Genomic DNA, 26,804 nt, shown 5'->3' on the forward strand with positions numbered 1-26,804 from the left:
TGGTCGTCAGATGTGGATACCAGTGCCCGGGTGCAACTACTACCTCTGCACCCCCTATGAGTCCAATCATAAATCTCACTCTTAAAAGGAACACTCCAATCAAAACTGATATGTTGTATTATGCGTATTGAAGGGTCTAAGGGGGCTTAGGTGTTCTTTAAATCACTAAGGCCCCATGCACACGACCGTAAAAAAAACCTCAGTTTTTGCGGACTGCAAAAACGGACCCATTCACTGCCATTGAACGAGGACACCTTTCCGTATCGCTACGGATGAGTGTCCGTGCCGCAAAACTGTGCCGGGAATTATGGAGCATGTCCGTTCTTGGTCCGTAATTGCGGCGCGGAATCCTCCATAGAAGTCGATGGGGGAAGCCAAAATTGCGGATGGCTACGGAGGTGTGTCCGCAATTACGGATAGCCATCCGCAAATACAGAAGTGTTGCTAAGCGACACAAAGGGGATTTCCCATTTAAACGGCCTCTTTTGTTTGCGGATCCGTATATACGGATGCAATACGGACCGTATTTGCGGATACCATTCAGCAGAAATGGGTACTTTGCTGATGACTATAAAAGCAATTTACGGTCAGTATTTTCGGATACGGTCTCATGACTTTTACCCCGTCAGACCCTGCACCAGACATGTGTAGACATTGTATCAGTTTTGCCTGGAGTGCTCCTTTAAAGAGAACCTTTCACCTCCCCAAACATGTGCACCTGAGTGCAGCATGTTATAGGAAAGGCTTCACAAACCTTGTCTCACGTAAAATTATTTTTCTAACGCCCTCCGTTATTTACATATCGGTGCCGTTATATATGGCGCCCGATATGTAAATAAGCCCCTGAACAGTTAATGGGGCGTTTCTAACTAACTAAAAGGCAAGGGGGCGTGATGTCTCCGCTCTGACACTGTCCTATCAGCTGCGGACAGTGTCAGGGTAGTTAGCGCTGTGTTCTCTCCCGCGAGAACACACACAGACTTGGTGGTTGTGCTGCAGATAGCGTGGGGGCGCGCACGTGCACGCAAGGCCGTTCGCCCGCACAGCGACAGATGTAAGTAGATCTCCTCGTCGTCTCGGCTTCTCCTCCTCGTCTCGGCTTCTCCTCCTCGTCTCGGCTTCTCCTCCTCGTCTCGGCTTCTCCTCCTCGTCTCGGCTTCTCCTCCTCGTCTCGGCTTCTCCTCCTCGTCTCTTCTCGTTCCGTGGTGGCGGGAGTGGTGACATCGATGTGCAAGCGAACGGCCGTGCGCACATGCGTGAGGTCGCGCGCACGCTATCTGCAGCACAAACACCAAGTCTGTGTGTGTTCTCGCGGGAGGGAACACTGCGCAAGCCGCCCTGACACTGTCCACAGATGATTGGACAGTGTCAGAGCGGAGATATCCCACCCCCTTGCCTTTTAGTTAGTTAGAAATGCCCCATTGACTGTTCAGGGGCTTATTTACATATCGGGTGCCAAATCTAATGGCACCGATATGTAAATAACGGAGAAAAATAATTTTATGCGAGGCAGGGTTTGTGAAGCCTTTCCTAAAACATGCTGCACTCAGCTGCACATGTTTGGGGAGGTGAAAGGTTCTCTTTGGGTATGTGCACACGTAGTGACCAAAAACGTCTGAAAATACAGAGCTGTTTTCAAGGGAAAACAGCCCCTGATTTTCAGACGTTTTTTGAGCAACTCGCGTTTTTCGCTGCGTTTTCGCAGCGTTTTTTACGTCCATTTTTGGAGCTGTTTTCATTGGAGTCTATGAGAAAACTGCTCCAAAAACGTCCAAAGAAGTGTCCTGCACTTCTTTGACGAGGCAGTCATTTTACGCGTCGTCATTTGACAGCTGTCAAACGACGACGCGTAAATTACAGGTCGTCTGCACAGTACGTCGGCAAACCCATTCAAATGAATGGCCAGATGTTTGCCGACGTATTGTAGCCTTATTTTCAGACGTAAAACGAGGCATAATACGCCTCGTTTACGTCTGAAAATAGGTCGTGTGAACCCAGCCTTTAAGTCAAAATGATACAATAAATCATTAAAAATGTAAATACCATAAAAACTTAAATAAAGATAAAACACATTATTAAAACGCTGTCTCCCTGATTCCTGCACTGTTTTTATTTTTTCCCTGGACCCCCCTGTTCCAGAGATATGGCCCACTGTTTTATTGGCTCCCTCTATGCTGTAGTTAGCCAACAGGTTGTGAACTACCATCAAACTGCCTCGTAAAGATTGGTCAGAATCAGAGGCAGGGAAGCTAGCTCCACCCTGTTGGCTCACTACAGCAAATTAGCATAGAGGGAGCCTACAAAACAGTGGGCCATATCTCTGGAATGGGAGGGTCCCGGAAAAAAAAAGAAAAATAACGCTGGAATCAGGGAGACAGCGCTATTCAGGTCAGTTAACCAATTCAACTTATAAGACCTAGTGACAGGTCCTCTGTATAGATTTAATATTGTGCTTACAATGAGAGGAGCTTTACCTTGTGCTCATTGTCGCCCCCTGCAGAGTAATTCTCTTTTTATGGTCTGTGACAACAGCTATGGGTGTTTCTTGTTAGTCAACAGACTACCAAGTTAGCTATCAGTTTTTCTAAGTTTAGTATAATTACTACGCCAGAGCTGGCTCACAGCATATTGGGGATTTTGGGTGGCAGTCACAACACACCCTCATCTTGGCAAGCGTCGGGCATGTTTACCCAGATTGACATGGGCCCCCGAAGTCCAGTGAGTTCTGGTATCTGCCTTGGTTTGTCTAGTGCTGAAGCCAGTCCAGGTTATCTACCTTGGTTGGTCAATATGAGATGTGGCTCATGACTACTATCTAGATCAAATCTCAGATGTCACAGTTGTGTTTCTAAGGGTATGTTCACACGACACCGCCAAATACGTCTGAAATTACAGAGCTGTTTTCAGGAGAAAACAGCTCCTGAATTTCAGATGTTTTTACAAGTGCACACGTTTTTTGCGGCGTCTTTTACAGACGTAATTGGAGCTGGTTTTCATTGGAGTCAATGAAAAATGGCTCCAATTACGTCCCAAGAAGTGTCCTGCACTTCTTTGACGCGGCCGTAATTTTACTCGCCGTCATTTGACAGCCACGGGTAAAATGACAGTTCGCCTGCACAGAACATCGTAAGACCCATTGCAAGCAATGGGCAAATGTTTGCTGACGTATTGGAGCCGTCTTTTCAGGCGTAATTCGAGGCGTAAAATGCCTCCATTACGTATGGAAAGAGGTCGTGTGCACATACCCCAACTCTCTAGGCAAATCCTTGCTTCATAACCAAGACACCAATGCAGCTGCATGTGAGAATAATATTAATACTTTATAATGTCTTCAGGACATAGAGGTTTTTAGTATCCTTTAAATGATAGTTCATGGAACACAGAAAGAAAAAAGTGCCCCCCCCCCCCCCCCCAAAGAGATGTTAATGGGGTTGTCCGATTTAGAATGTTAAAATTCCTTTTTGGGAAACACATTCAGGATAATCTTCTATTATCCAGAGTAGAGAGTACCTACAAAGAGCATCTCTTGATCTGGAGGATCTGTCACATACATACATTGCATGGATATCTCATTGATTTAAAAGGGAACTATGTAATTCTGTGTTTCTCCTCTGGTGGCGCTGCAGGGATATTGAACATGTCAAGGGACCCGTGGAAGATTCTATCACGGGACCAGCAGAAGGTGGTGTGAACTCACTTTGTCACCAAAGGAGTTGACATGGGGCTAAACTGGGGAGCATAGTCTAAGGGAACCCCTGGTCTTCACGCTTTAACCCTTATACAGGGATCTGGAATTTGCTGCAGGAGAACCCCAAGTCGCTACCCCCAGAGTAGTCTCCCTTGGTGACAGCCAACGTAACAGGTGTAGCGCCAGTAATCGTGGTCTGGTATCGCAAAAGGTCAGGCCAGGCGGCAAGGTTCGTAATGTGTCACATAGCAAATGGTCAGGGCAGGTGGTAGAGTTTCTTCACAGGTCACTAAAGAGGTATGGGCAGACAGCAGGCAGGGATGGTCAAAGGTACAGGCTGAGGCCAAAACATGGGAATCCAATAAATGAAATAGCAGAGGTACTCTAGGAGCACTAGTTAGAACCAAATTTCTCCGGCAAAGAACGTATAAAGGGGAGGAGGACCCTTTATAACCTGGAAAATTATGAGAAATTATTTTGGTGCGTGCTGGCCCTTTAAAAAAGCAAAGGTCAACGCGCATGTGCACTAGTTCCCAAAGAGTGGCGGCGGCTTGAGAGGCCGCCATAAGAGGAGCAGCACTGGCCAGGATGCCGGGAGAAGGTAAGCATAGCACGGAGAACGGGGGCTTTATAGAGTGCTTGGTGCTGGGTTCTCCGACAGATTTCAGATGTGTGCTGGGGGTCCCAGCAGAATTACGCCCTGTGATCAGCTTATCAGCAAAAAGTGTTCCTCTCTGTCCTCTCTTTGGCAGAGTGGCTACAAAAATATCCTGCAATAGCCTCTATGTATGGGATGTAGAAAAATAATTCCAAAAACGAATTCCATTCCAGAAACTAGAGACACAATTATTATAGCAGAGCCTTGCAGAATCATAGGGGCATAGCTATAGGGGTGCAGACGTAGCAGTCACACCCAGGCCCTAGTGCCAAAGGGTTCTCAGAGGTCCTTCTGCCACATTAATACAGTATTATAAAAGGCACATGGTAGGTGGTGGTGGTGGGGGTGATATAGATTTTGCAAAGGGGCACAGGAGCTCCAAGTTACACCTCTGCTGAATCTATTTATTGCTCTTCATGCAGTCCCCCTCTCTACCCTCCTAATGTATTCTGGTTGGTAGATCATCTGCCTGCCTTGCGATTACTTTGCTTCCTGTCTGACCAATCACCACCTTATTACATGTACAGAATGGTCACATGACGCTTTATCTGCTATACAATAGACTGCCTCTCCATACAACACAAACTTGCTTTAGGTCCCTCTCACTAAGGAAGAACAGGAGGAAGTACTTCAGGATAAAAACTTGCAAGACATTAGAGGAAAAGGGAAGAAGTGAAGAAAGGTGGTAAGCTATGTGTTCTCTGAGTTCTGAGATGTGGATTGGGGAAGTAATTTTATGATATCAGGGGAAGAAACTAAAAGGGAATATCTCATATGTATTTTTTTCTAATTAAAATTAAATAGTGATACATATTCTTTTTTTTATTCTGTTTTTAGTTCTTGATTGTAGATTTTTTTTTATTCTATATTCTGTACATGATTATGGGAGATAGGCTTTAAAGCAGTCACATGGACCATCGGAAACAATAGTCGGGATGTTACCCATTAACTTCTACGGGAGAGCATTGTGGGTAAGCTCTGTGACTGGTAAAGAAGTCAGGGAGGGAGATGAGGGGAGCTATGTCCATCAACAATGGTCAATTGTGGATCATGTGTCACCTATATATAGGTGTTACCTGTCGTTGTAATCCTACCTGTGATGAGAATGGAATGACTAATGGGAAGTGATCTTTACATGTTTTACATGAAGGGTCAGTTTATTGTGAATAGTGAATCCTGTGTTATCTATATAGAGGTGTTACCTGTCATTCTAAATCTGCCTGTGATAATGAGAAGGCTGCTGAGAAGTGATCTCTTGAGAACAGGAAGGGTCAGTCTATTGTGAATGGTGGATCCTGTGTTATCAATATATAGGTGTTACCTGTCAGTGTAATCCTGCCTGTGATGATGAGAGGATGCTGAGAAGTGATCTCTGCAGAACAGGAAGGATTAGTCTACTGTGACGCTTAGTCGCCAAAGTAAAAACTGTAAGATTTCAGGACTTTTTTAAATATATATATAATGACGTAGAAAAAAAAAACAATTCTTAAAAAATCTGTTTAACATAAAAACTTGATTTAAACAGTAGGTAATTTGCTAATGATACATTCCCTTTAACAAATTATCTGGGATTTTTGATTGATGACCAATCCTGAGGATAGGCCATCAATTTATGACGAGCGGTGGTCCAAAAGAGCTAAATGTTTGATCTTTAATGCACAGTTAATACCAAGATGTATAACATACATTATTTGCATCACCCAGGGCTGTAACTAGTGATGTCACCATATCAAGAATGGTGATGTCACATGACATGAGATGCTCTGTAGCATTAAAATCTAATAGTGTAGTGGAAAGTAACGTCCATAAAGGGGGCCCAGCATGAAAAAGACAAGGCGACAATGGGTTCCCCCAGCCATAAGCCATCGGACATTGTACAATTTGCTAACCACCCAATTTATGGGCGTAGCTTTAGGGGGTGCAGAGGTAGCAGTTGTACCCTGGTCCCAAGGCAACATAAGAAAAAAAAATGGTAGGTGGGGAACCCTGTTACAGATTTTGCCCATTGGGGGCCAGGATTATCTCTTCTCAAGTTGCAGACCATGTTATGAATTTAAATCCCACATTCCTAAATCAAATAAATACAAATGAAGAGACCGCTATCTTAGGATACAAGACATCAGGCAGATACATATCGTAATTTAACCCTTTGATATGGTTTCTCAGATTGCATGCATAATAAAATTCGCAACAGCTATAACCCCAACTTTCTTTGCTTAGAAGATGTTTGCCGATACTTGGCTAAGTTTCCAGAAATGTTTCCTGTCAACAATATATCCAAGAAATAAAACGGGTCCACTGGGAACAATGATGTCATCAATATAAAAATTATAAATAGCATCCTCGCTCGGTCTACATTCCTGACATGCTGTATTTGGACCAACATACAGAAGACGCTTCAAATCATTACTTATGACCATTTTTGGAAATACAACATGGCTGGTTATTTCATGGTGTGGAAATTGAGCTGGCCAAGTAGGACTGCCAGATATGGGTAACCTCCAATTCAAACATAATTCTGACATGACGAGCGCTGCTCTGAAAAATGTATTCTGACGTTACCTTTCTGCTTCCTGGCGCATTTCCTCCCGCTTCTGTCTCCTGAGCTCTCTGCGACGTTCAAAGTCATCCATGGCGGCCACTGGAGCTTCTGATTTGCAATCTTAAAAGAAAAAGGCAAAAAACAATGTTAGACAAACCTGGGAAAATAGAATATCCTGATGTATATCCATATCCCTAACGTCTTTGCAATTTAAATATTTCAAAAGCACCCAATTAAATGGCATCAAATCTGTATACTGCTTTTGGACAGATTAAGTTGAATTATAGCATAAAGAGAATCTCCAGACGACACATGAAATCCTTCCCTTCACTCCCTAGCCTAGCCTTCATCATAACAGTGTTCTTCTATTTTTACCCATGCAACCTCTAAAGAGAGAATAGAATAGCTTCTGTCTGCCATTTTAACTATAGAAACTATTATCTGCAGGTAGTAGCTCTAGAGACTACACGTCCCATGATGCCTTGCCAGGCATTACAAAGAAAGGTGTTGCCAGATCACATGTGTCAGATATAAGGATATCATTAATGTATATAGAGCATTCTAAATTGTGAACAGGGTGCTGGAGATTCACAGACAAGAAAATGCACAGGAGTAGCTGCAGACTGTGCTCTGTGCAGCAGCACGCATGTCACAAGCAGTGCACCAACTCGAGTCCACTGCAGGGAGGGGAAGAGATAATTGATTGGCAAAAGATAATCTACCAGAACGCAGCCTGGAGAAGCAGAATATACAGGACTAAAAAGATTTTCTTTTGTCATCTAGTAGATTGTTGCTATGCAATGGCCCACGAAATTCTACCTGATATTTTATTACCAAGAAACCTATAAGGGATGAATTGATATCAGCATATTATTTAAAGTGCAAGTATATATGGGAAAGTGTGGTTTTCATCTACGTTTCCCCTATAATTTATATTCATATGCATAAATTAAAGATAACGTTGGTGGGGTCTATGGGGTGGGACCCAACATTGATGACCAAAGTGCTTTGCAATCTACTCTATATAGAGATCCTCGTTCGAAGATTTGGACAAATTTTTGTGACGATCTAAAGACCCATGGCTCCTACCTTTCATAGTAATCTTAGAGCCTCCATGCAAATGTTAAAATGTTAATATAGAATGGGGATCACAACACAATATTTTGAGCTATGACCGAGAAGTACAGTGTTACAGATATCAGATTGGATATATATATATAAATAAGTAAATTAGTAACCCAGAACCAACTGACAGTAACAGCTGTACAGTGAAAAAATGGTGGTCCTGCAGTAGGATCAATCTTGTCGGTAAAAATAGTGATTAGTAAAAGTAATTCTAACATCTAATTTTCGCATCCTCTTTTTACCTTTTTCTCTGGAGAGGAGAAGGAGATAAAAGAAGGTTGAGCTCTACACTTGACCTTTAATCACTCATACTTTCCATCCCTCTTCATGCCTATTGAGTTTGTGGGCTCTTTGCGGGATGCCAGTGCTGTATTCAGTACTCCGAGTCAATCAGATGTCTCTCACTTCTGCACCCCATCTAATCTCACAGCATGCAGTCTCACGGACACACGGACTCACGGAGACAGAGACAGAGACAGAGACAGAGGGAGGAAGACAGAGGGAGGAAGAAAGAGGGAGGAAGAAAGAGGGAGGAAGAAAGAGGGAGGAAGAAAGAGGGAGGAAGAAAGAGGGAGGAAGAAAGAGGGAGGAAGAAAGAGGGAGGAAGAAAGAGGGAGGAAGAAAGAGGGAGGAAGAAAAAGAAGAAAACTGCAGCTGCATCCCCCTCCTCCCTCTCTTCTAATAAGTGTATTGCTCTAGACAGATTTTTCTGGGACGGAGGAGGTTTCTGAACATTTATAGCCTGCAGGGATAGGGGAAATAAAGGCTACTGATTAGCGCCTAAGGCTATGTTCACACGAGGGCGTCCGTTACGGCTGAAATTACGGGGATGTTTCAGCCTGAAAACATCCCCGTAATTTCAGCCGTAACGGCATGTGCAGGAGCTTGAACGCCGCGTCCATTACAGACGTAATTGGCGCTGCTATTCATTGGAGTCAATGAATAACGGCTCCAATTACGGCCAAAGAAGTGACAGGTCACTTCTTTGACGCGGGCGTCTATTTACGCGCCGTCATTTGACAGCGGCGTGTAAATTACGCCTCGTGTGAACAGCCAAACGTCTGCCCATTGCTTTCAATGGGTAGATGTTTGTCAACGCTATTGAGGCGCTATTTTCGGACGTAATTCGGGGCAAAAACGCCCTTTAGGGTATGAGTGTTTAATAAAGCTCCTGTGTTTTCAGAGGAGGTTTCAAATCAAACATTCATCAGTAGAATCTTCTGTACATGTATCTATTACCTGGCAGAGGATAATTTTGACTGAATTCCCCTAGTAAAGTAGAAAACAATTTTAGATGAAATAATTCTCCTTATAACTTTGCAGAATATTGCAGCACGAATACATTTTAGATGGTCGAATTCACGCACGTGAAAAACACGCGTAAATATGGTCCGTGTGCACTGCGTTATGCATCAGTGTGCTTTGCGAGTGGCACGCGTTTTTCACGCACTTGCAAAGCACATCTTTTTCTTTAAAACAAATTGATGCGCAAATCACGCACCGCACATGGATGTGCATCCGTGTGCGGTCTGTGGTTTCCTGCATCCATTGACTTCAATGGGCACGTAGGTGCGTGAAAAATGCACCAATATAGGACATGTAGTGAGTTTTACGCAACGGACACGCGCTGCGTGAAAACTCAATGGATCAGTGTGCGGAGCGTGATTTTCACGCACAGCACACGGATAAGTTCTACGCTCGTCTGAATGAGCCCATAGAATAAATGAAAAAGTAAATAAAAATAAAATTAATAAATTCCCAAATCTAAGGGTAAGGTCCATGGGGCGGCATTGACGCCGCCCTGATGTAACTGAAAACTGTGCCGGCATGTTGTTTGGCATTGTCAAATTGCTTGTTTATGGCCGCGCGGTGTTGCGGGTAAAACTGCGCCAATAACTGTCTATTAATGGCTGAACGATTTTGCAGGTAACCAGCTGTATTGTCCACAACATCGCACAACAATTAAGCAGTTTGACCACCACGCCGAACAGCAAGCTCGGAGCGCGACAATGCCACCCCGTTAGGCCTCACCCTAACTACAACTCTGAATAAAGTTACTATTCTAAAACATAAAGTTACAAAAGTCTACCAATAAACCAAAGAAAAATTATTTTAAAAATGGCTCAAAATATGGATGAAACATAATATGTACATATTTAGTTTCCTCTTAGGGTATGTTCACACGGCTTATTTTCAGTCGTTTTTCGGGCCGTGAACGCCCTGAAAAACGGCTGAAAAAACAGAAGCTGAACGCCTCCAAACGTCTGCCCATTGATTTCAAGGGAAAAAACGGCGTTCTGTTACGACGGGCCATTTGATAAACGGCCGCGTAAAAAAACGCCTGCGAAAAAGTGCATGTCACTTCTTGAGACGTTTTTCATTGAATCTATAGAAAAACAGCTCCAAAACCGGGCGTAAAAAACGTCTGAAAATCAGGAGATGATTTCCCTTGAAAAAAGCTATGGTTTTTTTTTAGACTTTTTTGCTAAGCGTGTGAACACACCCTTAGCCTTAAGAACCGGTATAAAAAAAAGTTAATACATTCTTGAAAGTGATGACTGAATGGAGTAAAAAAAAATATTAACAGAAATCGCTTTTTTATGACTTCCGCCCAAAATAAAAATGGAATCTAAATTAAACGCTAAAGCTATATGTATCCAAAAGGATGACAAAAAAACGACGTTTCTTGCAGAGAAAAACTTTTGGCTAAACTAAAGCTACATTAACACGATGGCTCTCGAAATGCAAGAAGATAAAAACTAAAAAATATTCATGTGGTTAAGGCCAAAATTGTCTAAATCCTTCAGGGGGGTAATAAAAAAAATGACCTAAGTGGGTGCACAAATGGGATAAGAGTATATAAATGTAGTATGTAGGGTCTGGAGGATACGATAGCCCACCCTACGGTGTCCTTTCATCTATTTTTAAAGACAAAAACACACATCGGCCTCTCGAGAAATTCTCCATACTCACCGGTTGTAGATGTTCCTCTGTGATTTGTAATCCACCAGATCTAATATAAAGTCTTCGGTATCACTGAGAACACGGTGTGCAGAACATCAAAGACAAGACTTGTCTCTTCCACTCTGGAGATCATATTAAAGTACTACCAGAAAAGGGAAAGGCTTTGTGTCCGCTCTGTGTTTAGCTAAACCGTCCTGTCAGTGCTTAGTTTAACTTTCGGATACTGAATGCCAGATCAGCACCAAGAACTAGAGCGTTTCCTGTGAGGTTTTTGAGGCTGCCTCCCTGAACTTTGGGACAACATTCCACAATTAACCCCTTAGATACCATTTTGCATTCCATGAAATTCCATGCACACATGGCGCCAAGCCCTACGCGAACATGAAATGTGGAACATTGTACTAGTTAAAGTATAAAACCTCATGTGACTAAAGTAATCCCATTACCACAAATACCATAAAGTCAAACTCAAAGAAGTCCAGACAATCTTGCTGGTTTAATTTTTGAGTTGACAACCCTCAGTCCATCAAGAAAAACAAGAAAAGAAAAAAAGGGGTATATCCCATATGGCAAAGATACATAACCAAACCTTACTAATGTAATCTGTACTCCTAGGAATGTCCACAAAAAACGTTCCCACGTCCACTGCTTTTTGTAGCTTATTTATTGTCCTTGAACCCACACATCCAAGGTCCTCACCTCACCCCATGATCTCTCGATCCTATTTCCTGCCATCTTATTTCTGATCTTCCATCTATTTTCCTACCTGCCACCTCTTTCTGTCCTAACCCCTTCTGGAGATTTCTCATGTCCCTTTAAACTCAACAACAAAGAAACCGTGTCCCTCAGCCCCCTCCAGCTTTTACCCTATATCAGTGTCAGACTGGAGTTCCTTGGCCCAACCAGAGGATATGATTCTTTATCTATAGAGAATATGTACACGTCCACTTTTATTTGCATAATAAACTTTGTTGCTATCATTGCACACACAGAACATATCAAAAAGGTTATGTGTGTTCCAACCCATAAAAAATAGAGCCTAGTGGCAAGCAATTGGCACCAAAGTCTGCTCTAGTTGAGGTTGTCTTCTACTGGACCCTTCGGGTCTGTTGTGTTAGGGATTTGTAATTGTGTCAGAGCCTGGGCCATTAAAGGATCCTCTGGTGGGTCAGTCTGACCCTACAATATATTGTTTTTCCCTCTCTCATCCAAAAAGATTGACGAACATTATAAACGGACTCTGCCGATCACTCTCTGGTGTTTTCCAGATTCTCTCTTCTTTAGGTGTCCATGGTCTAAGGGGGGATTTACACTGGGCGATTATCGTGCAGACGAGCGTTCATAGAACTCATGGGTTATAATTGCCCTGTGTAAACAGGGTAGCGGTCAGCAGATGAACGAGCAAACGCTCGATCATCTGCTGATCGTATCGTTTTAAAAAAGTTAAATATTATCGTTGTCGGCAGGACATCTCCCTGTGTAAAACAGATGCGCTGCCGACATGATAATGATGGATGGGGACGAGCGATCAGAGTAACGACCGCTCGTCCCCATCCATAGCTCCGTGTGACAGGAGCAAACGAGCGCCGATCAACGATGTCTCGTTGATCCGCACTCACCGCACCGGCCGAGTGTTGGCTGGTGTAAAACGCCGTTTACACTCGCTTGGATTTTCTCCTATTCTTCATTTAGGTCTCCAACTATCACATAATTTCCTACTCCCACCTATATCTGTCAATGTTTTGTCTTCAGAGTTCTCCTTTTCTTCATCATCTACATCTATAGTCATAGCCATCTTATCGGCTAGCTTGGTTTTAAAATCATCCATATGCCGGTGACACCCAAATTTCTCTCTCAGCTCCCAATCTTGCCACCCTATTATCTCATTTTCCTGACTTTGTATCAGCTGTTTCCTCTATCATTTCCTCCCGCTTCCTCATACTTAACCGGGTCAAAATAAAACTTAGCATTTTTCCCTCATCTCAATCCCATCCACAACCTGAAATAACAATCTTTGTTGATAATAGTTTTGCTGGCTATAGGCTGAGATAACTTTGCTGAGACAACGATCCCCGTTAATACCCCAAAAATTTGCATGTTTAGATCGGCCAATCATGAATGTTTCTTTTATTGGGCACATGGACATGGGAATAGGCAGTGTTTCCTGAATTTACTACATCATGCCATGCCTATTTCTAGAGTTACACTTGATTCCAAGGTTAGGTGGTCTGCCCGAAAGAGCGAATGAGAAAAATATGCACAACAAATGGTACATCCACCCAAGACAATCGGGATCTATGGGAACCCATTTCACTATAATTCCCTTCATCCCTGGACAAGGCCTAGCACCCCATTTTCCCTTTACATCTCTTGTAGGAGAGAAAGTGAACAAGACCCTCCTACCTCTTGTTTTTGGTACTGTTGTCAGAGGATAGGAGAAGTCCTGCATTACATGGGCCAACCTAACCTGTCCACCCCTATGCGGGGTTTGAGATGACAAAATGACCCTGTGTTAGTCCCCTTTTGTCTATAATCTAGCTCTGTTGTTTACAAAAACAGACCTTAAGACACCAAAGAGATGAAATATAATACTCAGGTTATTTGACCCTAGGTTTTGGGGGGGGGGGGCCCAATTGACCCTTGAAAATGGCTTCTACCTTATAGTACAGCAAGGCCGTATTTTGTATCCATGCAACAGCATAGGTCACGGGCAGTATACTATAGGGTGGTCTGAGCTTTCCTAAATAAAGTTATTTGATATGTATTCGGGTTACGTATGCGAATATTCAAGAGGGATCTCTGGAGTTTCTGGTAGTTTAGTGTAAAGATGGAATTTTGTACAGAACATACGTTTTCTTTCTTGAAACAAATCCATTCCGTAATTTGGGATAAGGAAAATAAAATATTAGCTTGTGTGAGCCGTCATTTGTGATTTTTTTATAAACATTGTTAAAGGGGTTGTCCACTAACCGACACCTGATGTCCACCGGATAGGTCATCAGTACATGATCTGTGGGGGTCCGACACCCAGTCCGGTAGCGAACAACCCCTTTAATGAAGTCTGAGGACTTATTGGTGCATGCTTATGCATTAGTGTTATTTTAGAGCGGCACCAAGAATTGTCGTTAAGTACCTATGACCAGACTAGGCGCACATGTACGTGTTTCTCATGTTATTGCCTGTATATCTGGCACATGATATGTGAATTGACAAAAACAATGTAAACACTGGAAGCCACTATTCAGTGGCATGTGGCCAGTGTTTTAGGGGCATCTGTGGCCGGCAGTATTAAGGTCCAGTCTGTGGCTGGCAATATTGAGGATACATCAGTGACTGGTAGCGTTATGGGGATGCCTCCCAACCATCCTGGATCCAGTGGGACATTCCCGGATTCTGGGCAGTGTCCCGCTCTCCCGGGCTGCCGGTGGCATGTCCCGGTTCCAACTGCATCTGCGTCCTCAGGACCATTGGAGTTGTTACATATTAAATGGTGGAGCAGGTTGCTGACTACTCCCTGTTACACCATTGGTTTTGCCAGGTGCATTGCAGTGACATCATCACGCCTGTATGCAGCAAAGCACACACAGCACAGACTGGAGGATCTCCTCTTCTCATTGTCAGAACGGGGCTAGGTGAGTATTTTTTTAGCCACTATGGGGGCATTATACTGTGGGTGAGGCACTATGGGGGAAATATACTATGGGGGAGGCACAATAGGGACATTATACTGTGTGGGGGAACTATGTTGGCATTATACTGTGTGGGAGGCACTATGGGGGCATAACACTGTGGGGGAGTACTATGGGGGCATTATACTGTGTGGGAGCACTATGGGGCATTATACTGTGTGGGAGCACTATGGGAGCATTATATCAGGTGGGAGCACAATGGGGGCATTATACCGTCTGGGAGCACTATGGGAGCATTATATCAGGTGGGAGCACAATGGGGGCATTATACCGTGTGGGAGCACTATGGGGGCATCATACTGTGTGGGAGCACTATGGGGGCAATATACTGTGGGGAGGCACTATGAGGGTATTACACTGTGTGGGCTGAACTAGGTGTGTAGGGGCAGGGATCGGGCGGAGTTAGAGGATTGGCTTAATGTAAAAGAAATTTGCATCGGTGCGCTTCACGCGCTGCAGGAGATGTTCCTTATTGCAATGCTTCAAAAATTGGAGGTATGGTAATGGGGGCTTCAGAGGCTGGCACACTGTTATTTGCTTGCTCTGATATGCGGGCCACACAAAAAGTGGCATATAAACATACATCTATCTATTCCTACTGCTAGGATGGAGGGGTACTATTTTTTTATTTCTCAATTTCAGCATATATTCCGTCTCAATGGAGATTTATAATGTTCTGTTTTTCTGTGTTGTAGATTTAGAAGTTCTGCAACTTTTTTGCTTTTAGGGAATCATTTTACTTCAGATCATCTGGAAAAGTGAAGTATCTGAAACTTGAGTCGGGGCCTGTACAGAGTTATAGACAACAAAACAGGAAATACCCAAACTGAAGGTTACGGCTGATAGCATGAACCGTAACATTATCCCTGACCCTAAAACATGTTGTCTTTTCTTCATTAACAAAGTAGTCTTCTTAGTCCACGGCAGCCTTAAAGGGGCCACAAAAATAAAGTGACGTTTTTTTGAAAGAAATGTCTAAAATAAATTTGTAAATAAAGCGTAATCATTGTACAATGAAAAGTACTGTAACTTTCTAATATGCTTTGTGTTTCAACTCCTCACCACTTTGCTTGCCATCGGTGAATGGAAGCATTCATGTTTATATTGAGAGGCTTAAAAGTGATACTGATAAAGTGTTTTATGTCATATCGGCAATGTGTAATGTGAAAAGAGGGGGGCGCTGTTCCGGATCCTCATCTCTTAAAGAGCGGCTAGACTTGTCCTGTAATGACCGGACCTGTATTACACAGGCAGCCCATATATATTCATGTTTACTGTGTAATGCTGAATTTCCCCTGTGGTAGCGCTGCAGGAAAATGGAACACTTTCTGTCAGGTTTCCCTACAGATTACATCAGATCGGTTGGGGTCCCAGCAGGAGGACACTTTGTGATCAGCTTATTGTCAAGGGACCTTCGAACAGATAGGGATTGTCCACAGTGGAGAGCCCTTTTAAAGGGGTATTCCCTTATTATGTTGTTGCAAATTACAAGGCTATGCTATAACACTAAGATCGGTGCAGGTCTTTTTGGCTAATTCCCTGCACAGTGACTCTTCTGGCCACCAGTTGTGCCAGGAACTGCAACACAACCCCATTAAAGTAAATGGCGCTGTGCTAGCGTTTCCTGCGTAGCTTGCGGTTGACAGTGTTCCATCATTTTATGATGATTGGTGGAGTTCCAACCACTGCTGATCCAGAAAATTAAGGAATTGAGATTTCTATGGCTAGCCGCACTCTTGGGGAAACGACTCCAAATTTGGCAACTATTTGTGTGTCAACTATGCCGTAAATGCACAGTCTGAATCTGGCAAAAGGGGGGCTTTGTGTATACATGTTAGAACACAATCTGTCTGACCCCATAGATTGCATTTTCAGGTACTGTAGTGGATATTACTTTTAATTACACTTTTTGACTGCTGAAAGTTATTACCAGAAGTTTGATCCCTTGCACTAGATGCGATGGTCAGGACACTAAGGGTATGTGCACACACACTAATTACGTCCGTAATTGACGGACGTATTTCGGCCGCAAGTAGTGGACCGAACTCAGTGCAGGGAGCCGGGCTCCTAGCATCATACATATGTACGATGCTAGGAGTCCCTGCTACTCCGTGGAACTACTGTCCCGTACTGAAAACATGATTACAGTACGGGACAGTTGTCCTGCAGAGAGGCAGGGACTCCTAGCATCGTATATAACTATGATGCTAGGAGCCCGGCTCCCTGCACTGTGTTAGGTCCGGTACTTGCGGCCGAAATACGTCCGTAACTTACGGACGTAATTAGTGTGTGTGCACATACCCTAATTGTTTTGTCAGGGGTGTAGTTATAGAGGATGCCGAGGTAGCACGGACACCCGGCCCTGGTACCTGGGGGGCCCAAAAGCTCTGCCACAAAAGACTATAACATAATTATAAATGGCACATGGTAGATGCGGAAGGGGGGGGGGGGGGGTTACGCCTCTGAGTTTTGTGACTTGCATCTACTTTGTATATTTGGTCTTTTTCCAGGAGAAAAAAAAAAATCCCTTCCACAATTGCGCCCAATGACTACCTGTTATTTATGTATTTTTACTCCGTCACATACCATGAACAATATTAGGTTTCACGGACACAGAGCTAGCGCACTAAGCTACACGAACGCTGCGTGTGTGGTCCTGTTTGATCCGTCGTACTTGCACATTAGTGGTTTAGTATAACAATGAATGGGTGGAGATATAATCTTCATTTAAAATAGATTACAAATGGAGTATTAATAAAACTTTTTTTTAATGGGGTGGAAACCTGCCCAAGGATGTGGTCTCCACAGGTGTTGCAATGTTAGCACACAAGGTAGTGGAAAATGCCATGATGGGGGCACCAAGACCTCCTGTTACAGGTGGTTAGAAGTGTGTTGGTGTCAAGCGGCTCCTTAAAGGGGCCTCAATTTTATCATTGCTATATAAATTTTATCTTTGCATTCCTTTATGTACGCCACTGCCCAAAGCAGCTGTAATCCAGCTTTCAGTACAAGAGGGAGGGATATCAGGACAAGGTGGGTGACAACCCCTGTGGCAACTATAATGTCGGCCATATTGGTTGCCATCCCACCTTCCTAGATAAAGGGACTGCGTAGATGTCATAACAACATGATAGATAAGGAAAATAAAATTAAACTTAGAGCATTTGTGGCATACCCATAATGGATTAGACTATGTTTACACTGCCATCAGAGGCTCTTCGGAGCCTTCGTTGGCAGTCCCAGACTATGACGGCACCTGACGGACCCCATTAGATATTTATGTGATACTTGGATATTGATATATTAATGGTCTATGCTGCCCTAGTTATTGATCATAGACCTAATATTATTAATCAACAGCATTAAACCTGCTCGTTGATGGTTTCCAAGTAGCAACACTTCACTGCAACAAATCAAAATAACTAAAAAAAATGTCAAAAAGGTAATATATATATATATATATAGTATATATGAAAACTAGAAAGCCAATGTTAAAGAAATGGACAGTTTCACTTTAAAACTGATATTGGACATAAACTCCATATACTAATGAATACTCCAGTAATTTAAAGGAACGCTAAACATTAAAAAAAATACCAAAAAATACTAGCAACACTATGATCTCCTCCTCTTTATTGATGTGTTTCAAATTGCAATCCAAAAGGTTAACACATGAAAAAAGTCTTCTATATAGTCTTTTTTACGCATGTTTGCTACAGAAGTGAATGCAGATTGACCAACAGGCAAGTCTTTGCTTTCTATTGTTATTCCTTCTTATTCAATTGTAGGTTTAATGTTCCTTTAACACAGAGCTGAATAATCTGAAAAACATCCAGAAGACTTGTGCTTAGAGACCAGATACTTTACTATATTAGAACAACTGCTGAGCATTGGGAGGCAATATGATGTTTTTACAAGATAAGCCGAGATTAATAAAAACTTTTATGTTTGTGTTGTTTTTTCGCTGCCCCCTGTAGGGATTGTCAGAAACAGAATGTTCTAATGTCAGTGTTAAATAGTCATGTTATACAGGATCAGATAGCGATCAGGACTCAGGCGTACACTTAATAGGTTCCCGGCCTGTCGGTCCTGAAAGCTCCATGTCCTAGTTTTACTATTCTGTTACCTCAGAATAGTAAAATCTGTGACTTGTGTTATAAGATACAGCACTAAAAAGTTGAAGGACTGCTTTCATTGTATGAAGGCACCCTTTGTACTAAAAAGGTAAGAATGCATGGAGCATCGGGATTCTAGCACCAGTGGCGTATATAGAAGAGAGGGGGGGGGGCGATAGATCAATGATCAAATTGGGCCACCCATTATAGTGCCAGGGTTGGCCATCCAAGTCAGAAGGGCCTTGTGTTCGTTTCCTATCCTATTCCCTTTGGGCCTATTCCCCACCCTCTTCTTTGCTAACAATGCAGTTCCTCTGGTGAGGGGAGTTCTGCACAGGAATTTTTTGCCGAAAAGCGAAGGGATGTGAGTAACTAAGTTTGGGCCTTTTCTCAAGGGCCACATGGCTTGCCTCTATGGTCGGCCTTAGAAATGGACATCTATGTGTGATCGGGGGAAACTGCACCAACAAGGAGAACAAAGATGCAGCTGCGCTTGCTAGAGTGACGCAGCCTCCTCACTGCAGTACTAACCCAGCGACTCAGTCGCCTATGTGACCGTTTCCGGTACCTCAGCTCAACCCCATTCACTTGAATGGGCTGAGCTGCAGTACCAGACAGAGTTGCCTACAAATGGATGTCACTGTGTCGGATACAGCTGTAAAGGGCCTACGTTGCTCACTAAAGCACTTGATCGGTTGGTGTTCTGGGGGTGTGACCACATTGGTGCTCATCAATGTAAAAGCGCGAAAAACCCTTTTAAGGAATAGGCCCATGAAAAACATTACCACAGATCAGGTGATAAATTTATGAAAATTGGGGTCCGACCACTAGAACCCTGGGAATCAGAACGAGGGTCCCGTGTCCCCCATTTGAATAAAGAGGTCATGCACTACCGCTCCATTCATTTTCTATGAGACTGATGACGCTATATTCCGTGACCGCTGCTCCATTCAAACCGTGGACATGGGACACTTCCTTCTCGTGATTGCCACGGGTCCCAGCGGTCATACATTTATCACCTATCCTGCAGATATATTTTTGTGGACCAACATCAGCTTCTGCTAAACTTCAATGGAGGGGGAAAAAAAAGGTATGGAAAGTCATAACCCTTTTTTGGTGCCACAAATTGGAACCCCTGGGGGTTTAATGTTATCCTTCTAAAAAAAGAGTAGTGATGTCACGACAGCTCACAGTGTTAGCTTTTGACTTGGTGTTCAATTCTGTTAAGGGGATACTGGAGGTTCTCAAAACTGGGGATAAGTGTGATCATGCTGGGCAAGAATGCACATATCCCATTATGGGCTCATACTCTACAACTCAGTGGGCCTTCAAATTCATAAGAAATCTTGGCATGTAGTATTATAGTATTATTGCTTATTATGGAGGTATTCTGCCCTAGAAGTTGGCACCATATGGCTGCCAATGGAGTGCCTAAAGATCCATAATACGGACCTGTACGGACTCCTTGTGCCACTCCACAGGGTCCATACTTATCAGAGATATTGAAATCCACATTAGTGATGTGCCATGTATAAATAATTTACTCTACACAAAGGATAATAGCTTTCAAATACATCAAAGAATTAATTGTTCCCCTAGTTAGCCGTCATGACCGGAACACTTAGAGCAAAGTTTTGCTCGAAACAAAGCAAAAAGTTGTTCATTTAGCAGCAGATAAAAGTTAATTTAGAGAAGGCCTAATGCGCTGCTGGGTAGGAAGAACTACTCAAGAGATTTCCGATTTACTAGGAACTTTTGTGTAGGACCATGGGGATTGTTTACCGACAGGATATCCTGACCTACATGATCACTGTTATGTTTTATGTTATTTTACATCCACCTCGAGAACCTTTTTAGGCCTTGTTCACATCTGTGCTGATTCTGTTGCACGACAGAAACCACCGGTGGCTGACGGATCCCATTGACTTTAATGGGTTCCGTCGGGTTTCCGCAATGATGTCTGTGGTTTTACCAGACACAATAGCGAAACATGCTGTGCTATGTTTTCCAGTATTCTCGGCCAAATCTGCGACAAAGCCCCCTAACGGAGCCTCCAACGCAAATGTGAACGAGGCCTTAAAAGCAATTTTAGACTTTTGGCAAAAACTAGTTTCAAAATGTACTTTTTGTAAAAGGGACAAAAGGTATGACGAAGGGATAAAGGGTGGAAACAGTGGCCTTGCTATAGTGAATGTAGAAATAGGTGAAACCTGGGACACTCCCACTTGAAAACCCATAGATCTTTAATGCTACATAGGAGTATAGCAGCACTATATGTAAGACATTTGGAGGCCCAATTACATATGCTTCTAATTGCGTTATTAGAATCCCAATTTATGAGGCATCCTGGAGAAACAGGAGTGCAGAGGTACTGGAGAGGCATGCCCATACTTTCTACGCCATCTTGTTTAAAGGAACACTCTAGGCAAAATGTATACACTGTTTTATGCCCAATGCGGGGCATGAAGGGGTGGGATGTAATAAAAAAAAAAATTATGAGAGTCCCTATGTCATGCACTGCCCTCTTAGGCCCTGCAAAAGGCATAACACAATGTATTAGTGTTGCCCCAGGTGGGACTCATTCCCACCTAAAGTGCCTGCCCATGGTCCAACATGCTACCAGGTGGATGGCCAAAGCTGTTTAGTAATGTCCTGGGACTGCTTTACTACTGCTCGAGAATGGTGCTGTTAAGTCAGAAAATAATGACAAATTTACTTCTATGGGAGAATGTTGTGAGCATACTCTTTGAAATGTGTAGGGGAGGGAGGAAGAAGGAGGAGCTGTCTCCATCCCTTATTGTCAATCGTGTAATCCTGTGTTATCTGCCTCCAACATAGAAGTGTTAACTATCATTGTAAATCTACCGTTGATTTAAAGGGGGTGTCCAGTCCCTAAAAATTGATGGCCTATCCTCAAGCTTATCCTACCGGTCACTGCTCACACTGTGACTCGTCGACACAACAGTAGCGGCGGCTCACATTATTACAACCGTCTCCCTTTGAAGTTTATTTAAGAAAGCTGTAATACTGTGAACCACAGCTACATGCGTTTCGGCAATTCACACTGTGAAGTAAAGGAAATGAAGGGAAAGCAGAGCTCGTACGAGCACTACGGCCCCTTCAAAACAGCTGATCGGCGGGGGTACCGGCAGTTGGACCCTGACCGATCAGATATTGATGGCCTATCCTGAGGATAGGCCATACATTTTCAGGGACTGGACAACCCCTTTAAGCTTTAGACAATTTCCGGACTATAGATGACCTTTAAGTAACTGACACCCACGGATGTTTCTCTATGCATAAAAGCTACGTGGCTAGTACTGATGACTTGCAGCACATGGGCCATAAATTTTAATATGACCAGGGCAGTAGCTACATGGATATATGTTCTCATGTTGGTGTAACTTTTCTTTGGGTGATCTGGTTTCCTCCTAAATATAAATAACTTGACTTACTTCCTATGAAATTGGCATTTGCGTTTGTGTGACAGAGATAGGGAAATTTGAGGTTAGATGAGAGACTCACCGGATGCATCCTCTAACAGGGCTAAACAAAAATTGGCTAATAAATCAACCTTACAAAGTTCACTAGACAAAAGTGAAAAGGTAGACGGACCAGACCAAAGAGTGGACCACCTTTCTGAAAGGCATTGGCGAATTATCATGCTTTCTGGATTATTGAATGCCAGATTAAAGACGTTATCCCAAGAATTTTTTTATACAAAGAGTCCAGAAAGGCTGTTAATAGCGGTTTTAATGTAATTTGTAATTTTTCTAGCATATAAAAATACATATCTTTTTTTTTTTTTTTTTGCTTCCCTGTGTTCCCATTGGACCTGCTGCTAATCTCTGCAGGGGATGGGCCTATGAGCAGAATCAGTCTACTTCCCCTTCTGGCAACGTATAACATAGTCACTTCTTACTTTCCCTGCAGATGGGATCCAGAGTAGTAAATATATTTATCGTGTCACATTCAAAGTTTGCACGTTATAGGAAATCACTAAAAATGCAGAACACAAAAAAAAATTATACTGAGTGGGCATGTGCAGGGTTAATTTCTGATGTCCGGATGCAGAGCTTTACAGTCCGAACAAGCTGAGATGGAGTCTCTTTAGCTATACTGCCATGCTACTGCAGAGGCTCCGCTCCTTCCCTGACAAGCTGAGAAGGAGTCTCCTCAGCTATACTGCCATGCTACAGCAGAGGCTCTGCTCCTTCCCTGATAAGCTGAAAAGAAGGGGTCTCCTCAGATATACGGCCATGTTACTGCAGAGACTCTGCTCCTTCCCTGACAAGCTGTGAAGAAGTAGCCTCCTTAGCTTTATTGACGTGCTACTGCAGATGCTTTGCTCCTTCCCTGACAAACATAACCAAGTGCTACTTCTATTGAACAGAGGTTCACGATGCAGAAATTTGGCTTAGGGGAATGTGATTGAGCATGCGTGTCCACCAACATGCAGCTCAGTAGGTGGAAATGTAGGTGGCGCCGTACTTTGTAAGTAAATGTCATAACTATTCACTGGATGTAAATGGAAAACATTGTTATTTTTCTATGGTCTATACAATGAATATGTTATTTCATGGTGGGATAACCCCTTTAAAGAGACTTCAATGTATAACCCTAAGTGACATCAAAATGATTACCTTTAGGAAGTGAGAGAAAGAGAGAGGAAGAGATAGAGAGAAAGAGAGAGAGGAAGAGAGAAAGAGAGAGGAAGAGAGAGGAAGAGAGGAAGAGAGAGGAAGAGAGAAAGAGAGAGGAAGAGAGGAAGAGAGAGGAAGAGAGAAAGAGAGAGGAAGAGAGAAAGAGAGAGGAAGAGAGAAAGAGAGAGGAAGAGAGAAAGAGAGAGGAAGAGAGAAAGAGAGAGGAAGAGAGAAAGAGAGAGGAAGAGAGAAAGAAAGAGAGAGGGAAAGAGAGAGGGAAAGAGAGAGGGAAAGAGAGAGGGAAAGAGAGAGGGAAAGAGAGAGGGAAAGAGAGAGGGAAAGAGAGAGGGAAAGAGAGAGGGAAAGAGAGAGGGAAAGAGAGAGGGAAAGAGAGAGGGAAAGAGAGGGAAAGAGAGAGGGAAAGAGAGAGGGAAAGAGAGAGGGAAAGAGAGAGGGAAAGAGAGAGGGAAAGAGAGAGGGAAAGAGAGGGAAAGAGAGAGGGAAAGAGAGAGGGAAAGAGAGAGGGAAAGAGAGAGGAAGAGAGAAAGAGAGAGGAAGAGAGAAAGAAAGAGAGAGAGAGGAAGAGAGAGAGGAAGAGAGAGGGAGAGAGAGAGGAAGAGAGAGAGAGGAAGAGAGAGAGCAAGAGAGAGAGAGAGGAAGAGAGAGAGAGGAAGAGAGAGAGGAAGAGAGAGAGAGAGGAAGAGAGAGAGAGAGAGGAAGAGAGAGAGAGAGAGAGAGAAATAAGAGACAATAAACACCTATAAGTAAAATAGATCCTGATATCACTTCATAAAATCATCTTGTATTGAAGGGAATGTATCATCAGAAAAATACATATCATTAAACATTTTTGTTGGAGTTTTTTTTATTTTTTAAGCGACTATTTATATACTATTTTTTTTTTTTTTAATATGGCAGTTTTCCCACCAACCACTAGAGCACACACAATAATAGGACACTTCCTGTTTTCTGCAGTTTACTCATCAGCTTTGCTGTGTAGACTGAGGCAGAGTCAGCGGAGGATGGGGGGGATCTAAATGACCGTTCCATTGTGCTGATGGAGGCCTAGATAAGGCAGATTAGCAACAAACGTCACTATACCGACAGATAACGTTGTTAATGCATCTCCCCTGTCACACCCTTATCTCTGGGTTAGGGGACTGTTTTTTGACATATTACTGTCCGCTAACTGCCATTTATTGAAGCTGCCATAAAGCACAGACACCCTGCTGCACTGTAAAACACAGACAATGCAGTCCAATAAAGCCGCTCCAGGGAAGTTTTTGAAAATAAAAAGTAAATTGTTAAAATATTTTAGAAAATTACAATTCAAGACATTTCTCTTCTACAGATTGAATTTAATTAAACTAAAATTAAATACATGAGAAAGAACCGTGAAACTTCCCTAGAGACTTTTTCCCTGTGAGAAGAATCTAGACCTTTGTCTGTTTTATCTGAGGCATTTCGAGTGTTGGGAACCATGCCTCACCTCACGCCATTAAATATTACAGTCAGATATTGATTGGCTGTCATCTCCAAAGCGCGGTTTCTCACACAATTGTCTATTTATTTAATCTACAATGGAGATAAAGTCTCAACTGGTGAGAGAAGGAAAAATATATTAAGAAAAAACATTACTCCATCATGTTTATGATTTCGGGCCGTCGTGCCAAAAAGATTACAATCATGGTCTTTTTTGGGAATACTCCCTCGTCTATAATTATCTTCAGTATTGCTTTGGGGAATGTAACATGTTTGACAGAATTTGAGATTTTTTCACGCTTTACTGCATGTTGTGATGTACTTATAAACATGAGCGAAAAAGAAAAACAAAGGGTAAAAATTCCCTTCGGTGAACATAACGACAGCTGTTATACAAAATACTAAAAAGGCTTTGAGTGCTGCTAATGAAGGTAGACACCCCTGAGAAAATGAGGTGGGGTGGGATGGGGGACGGGTGAAATTTTTTTTTTGTCTTTTACCTACCATCTCAGTTATGTCTGATCATAAACACAAATATGTTAAAGGTTTTAATAGCAACAACATGTATTCAGGTCAAAACTGGAAAAAAAAAATTGAGTAAACAAAGTGTAGATTAAAACCACATGTCCCGTGTGCTGAAGGGGATGGGGGCTTTTTTTTTGTACAACACAAGGACCTGGTTTTGAAGTAAAGTAAAAAATGTTGATGAATTTTTAAAGGAAATAGAATATTTTTGAAGATAAAAAAAAATCACTCTTCGACATAAAAAGTTTTCTAATTTGATGTTATTAATAAGCCTGAAATATACATTTTACATATCCAGGCAAAATATTTTTGCAATTTGTTTTTAATTTAACCCCTTAATGGCCGGCCTATTTTAGGCCATAATGACCCAGCTATTTTTTACGTTTTTCCATCGTCTCATTCCAAGAGCTCTAACTTTTTTTTTATTTTTGCGTCGACATAGCTGTATAAGGTCTTGTTTTTTGCGGGACATGTTGTATTTTGTAACAGCACCATTTTGGGGTTTATAAAATGTATTGATTAACTTTTATTACTTTTTTTGGGGGGGGCGGGAATAGAAAAAAACAGCAATTTCGACACACTTTTTTGCGTCCTAAATTGACACAGTTTACGTGTGGTATAAATAACGCAATAACTTTATTCAGCGGGTTGTTACGATTGCAACGATACCAAATTGATATAGATTTTGTATGTTTTATTACTTTTACACAGTAAAAACACTTTTTTTTTTTTTTAAACTATTTGTTTTTGTGCCTCCATATTTGAGGAGCCATAACTTTTTTTTTTTGCGGACAACCTGTAGTTTTTATTGGTACCATTTTTATCACATATTTTTTTATTAAGGCAGGATTCACAGAAAACAGCAACTTTTGATTGTTTTTTCTTTCTATTTTTTACGTCGTTCACTGTGCGGGTTAAATAATGTAATAACTTTATAGTTTTGGAACCATTGTGCTAGAGAAATGCACCATTTACAAGTCCCAAGGCCAGATCGAAAAACATTGGGGGGGGGGGGGGGATTAAAAGGGAGAATAATACTAACCAAATAATAGTGTCATACTGTGCCTTGAAAATACCAACATCTAGTGCCACATCAACAAACTACATTTCATTCGCACATTTCTCTCCTGTACATCCTCCTGTGTACCCAGTACAGTCACTACAATTCTTTGCGCACGCTCGGATGTAGCGAACACACAGCCTAAGGTGCGCCCGCAGAAATGCCATGAACAGAAAATTCAAGGCAGGCGCAGCTGAACTACACATGCTCGCCCAGTGCAGCGACAACGGAAAGAAACGGGCATGTGTAGAAAGCACAGAGCGAGAAAGCGACCCGCTATGCAGACAGAAGAGAAGATCTGCACATTCTCACC

At 42.6% G+C, this 26,804-nt stretch overlaps 1 protein-coding gene across 6 annotated transcripts in view; it reads right to left on the bottom strand.

The window, feature by feature from the left end:
* CALD1 (caldesmon 1) overlaps positions 1 to 26,804 on the bottom strand; it is a 133,823-nt gene that overhangs the window by 62,793 nt on the left and 44,226 nt on the right. For 5 of the 6 annotated variants that reach the window (XM_075856012.1, XM_075856011.1, XM_075856009.1 and 2 more), the window contains exon 3: positions 6,909 to 7,008. In XM_075856012.1, coding sequence (XP_075712127.1) covers positions 6,909 to 6,979 — 71 coding nt within the window. In that variant the 5' untranslated portion in view covers positions 6,980 to 7,008. Of the gene's footprint in view, positions 1 to 6,908; positions 7,009 to 10,986; positions 11,188 to 26,804 lie in introns of those variants that run through there. The other variant, XM_075856008.1, reaches the window with a different exon arrangement.

This window comes from Rhinoderma darwinii, chromosome 3 (genome assembly GCF_050947455.1).
Source record: "Rhinoderma darwinii isolate aRhiDar2 chromosome 3, aRhiDar2.hap1, whole genome shotgun sequence".
NCBI lineage: Eukaryota > Metazoa > Chordata > Amphibia > Anura > Rhinodermatidae > Rhinoderma > Rhinoderma darwinii.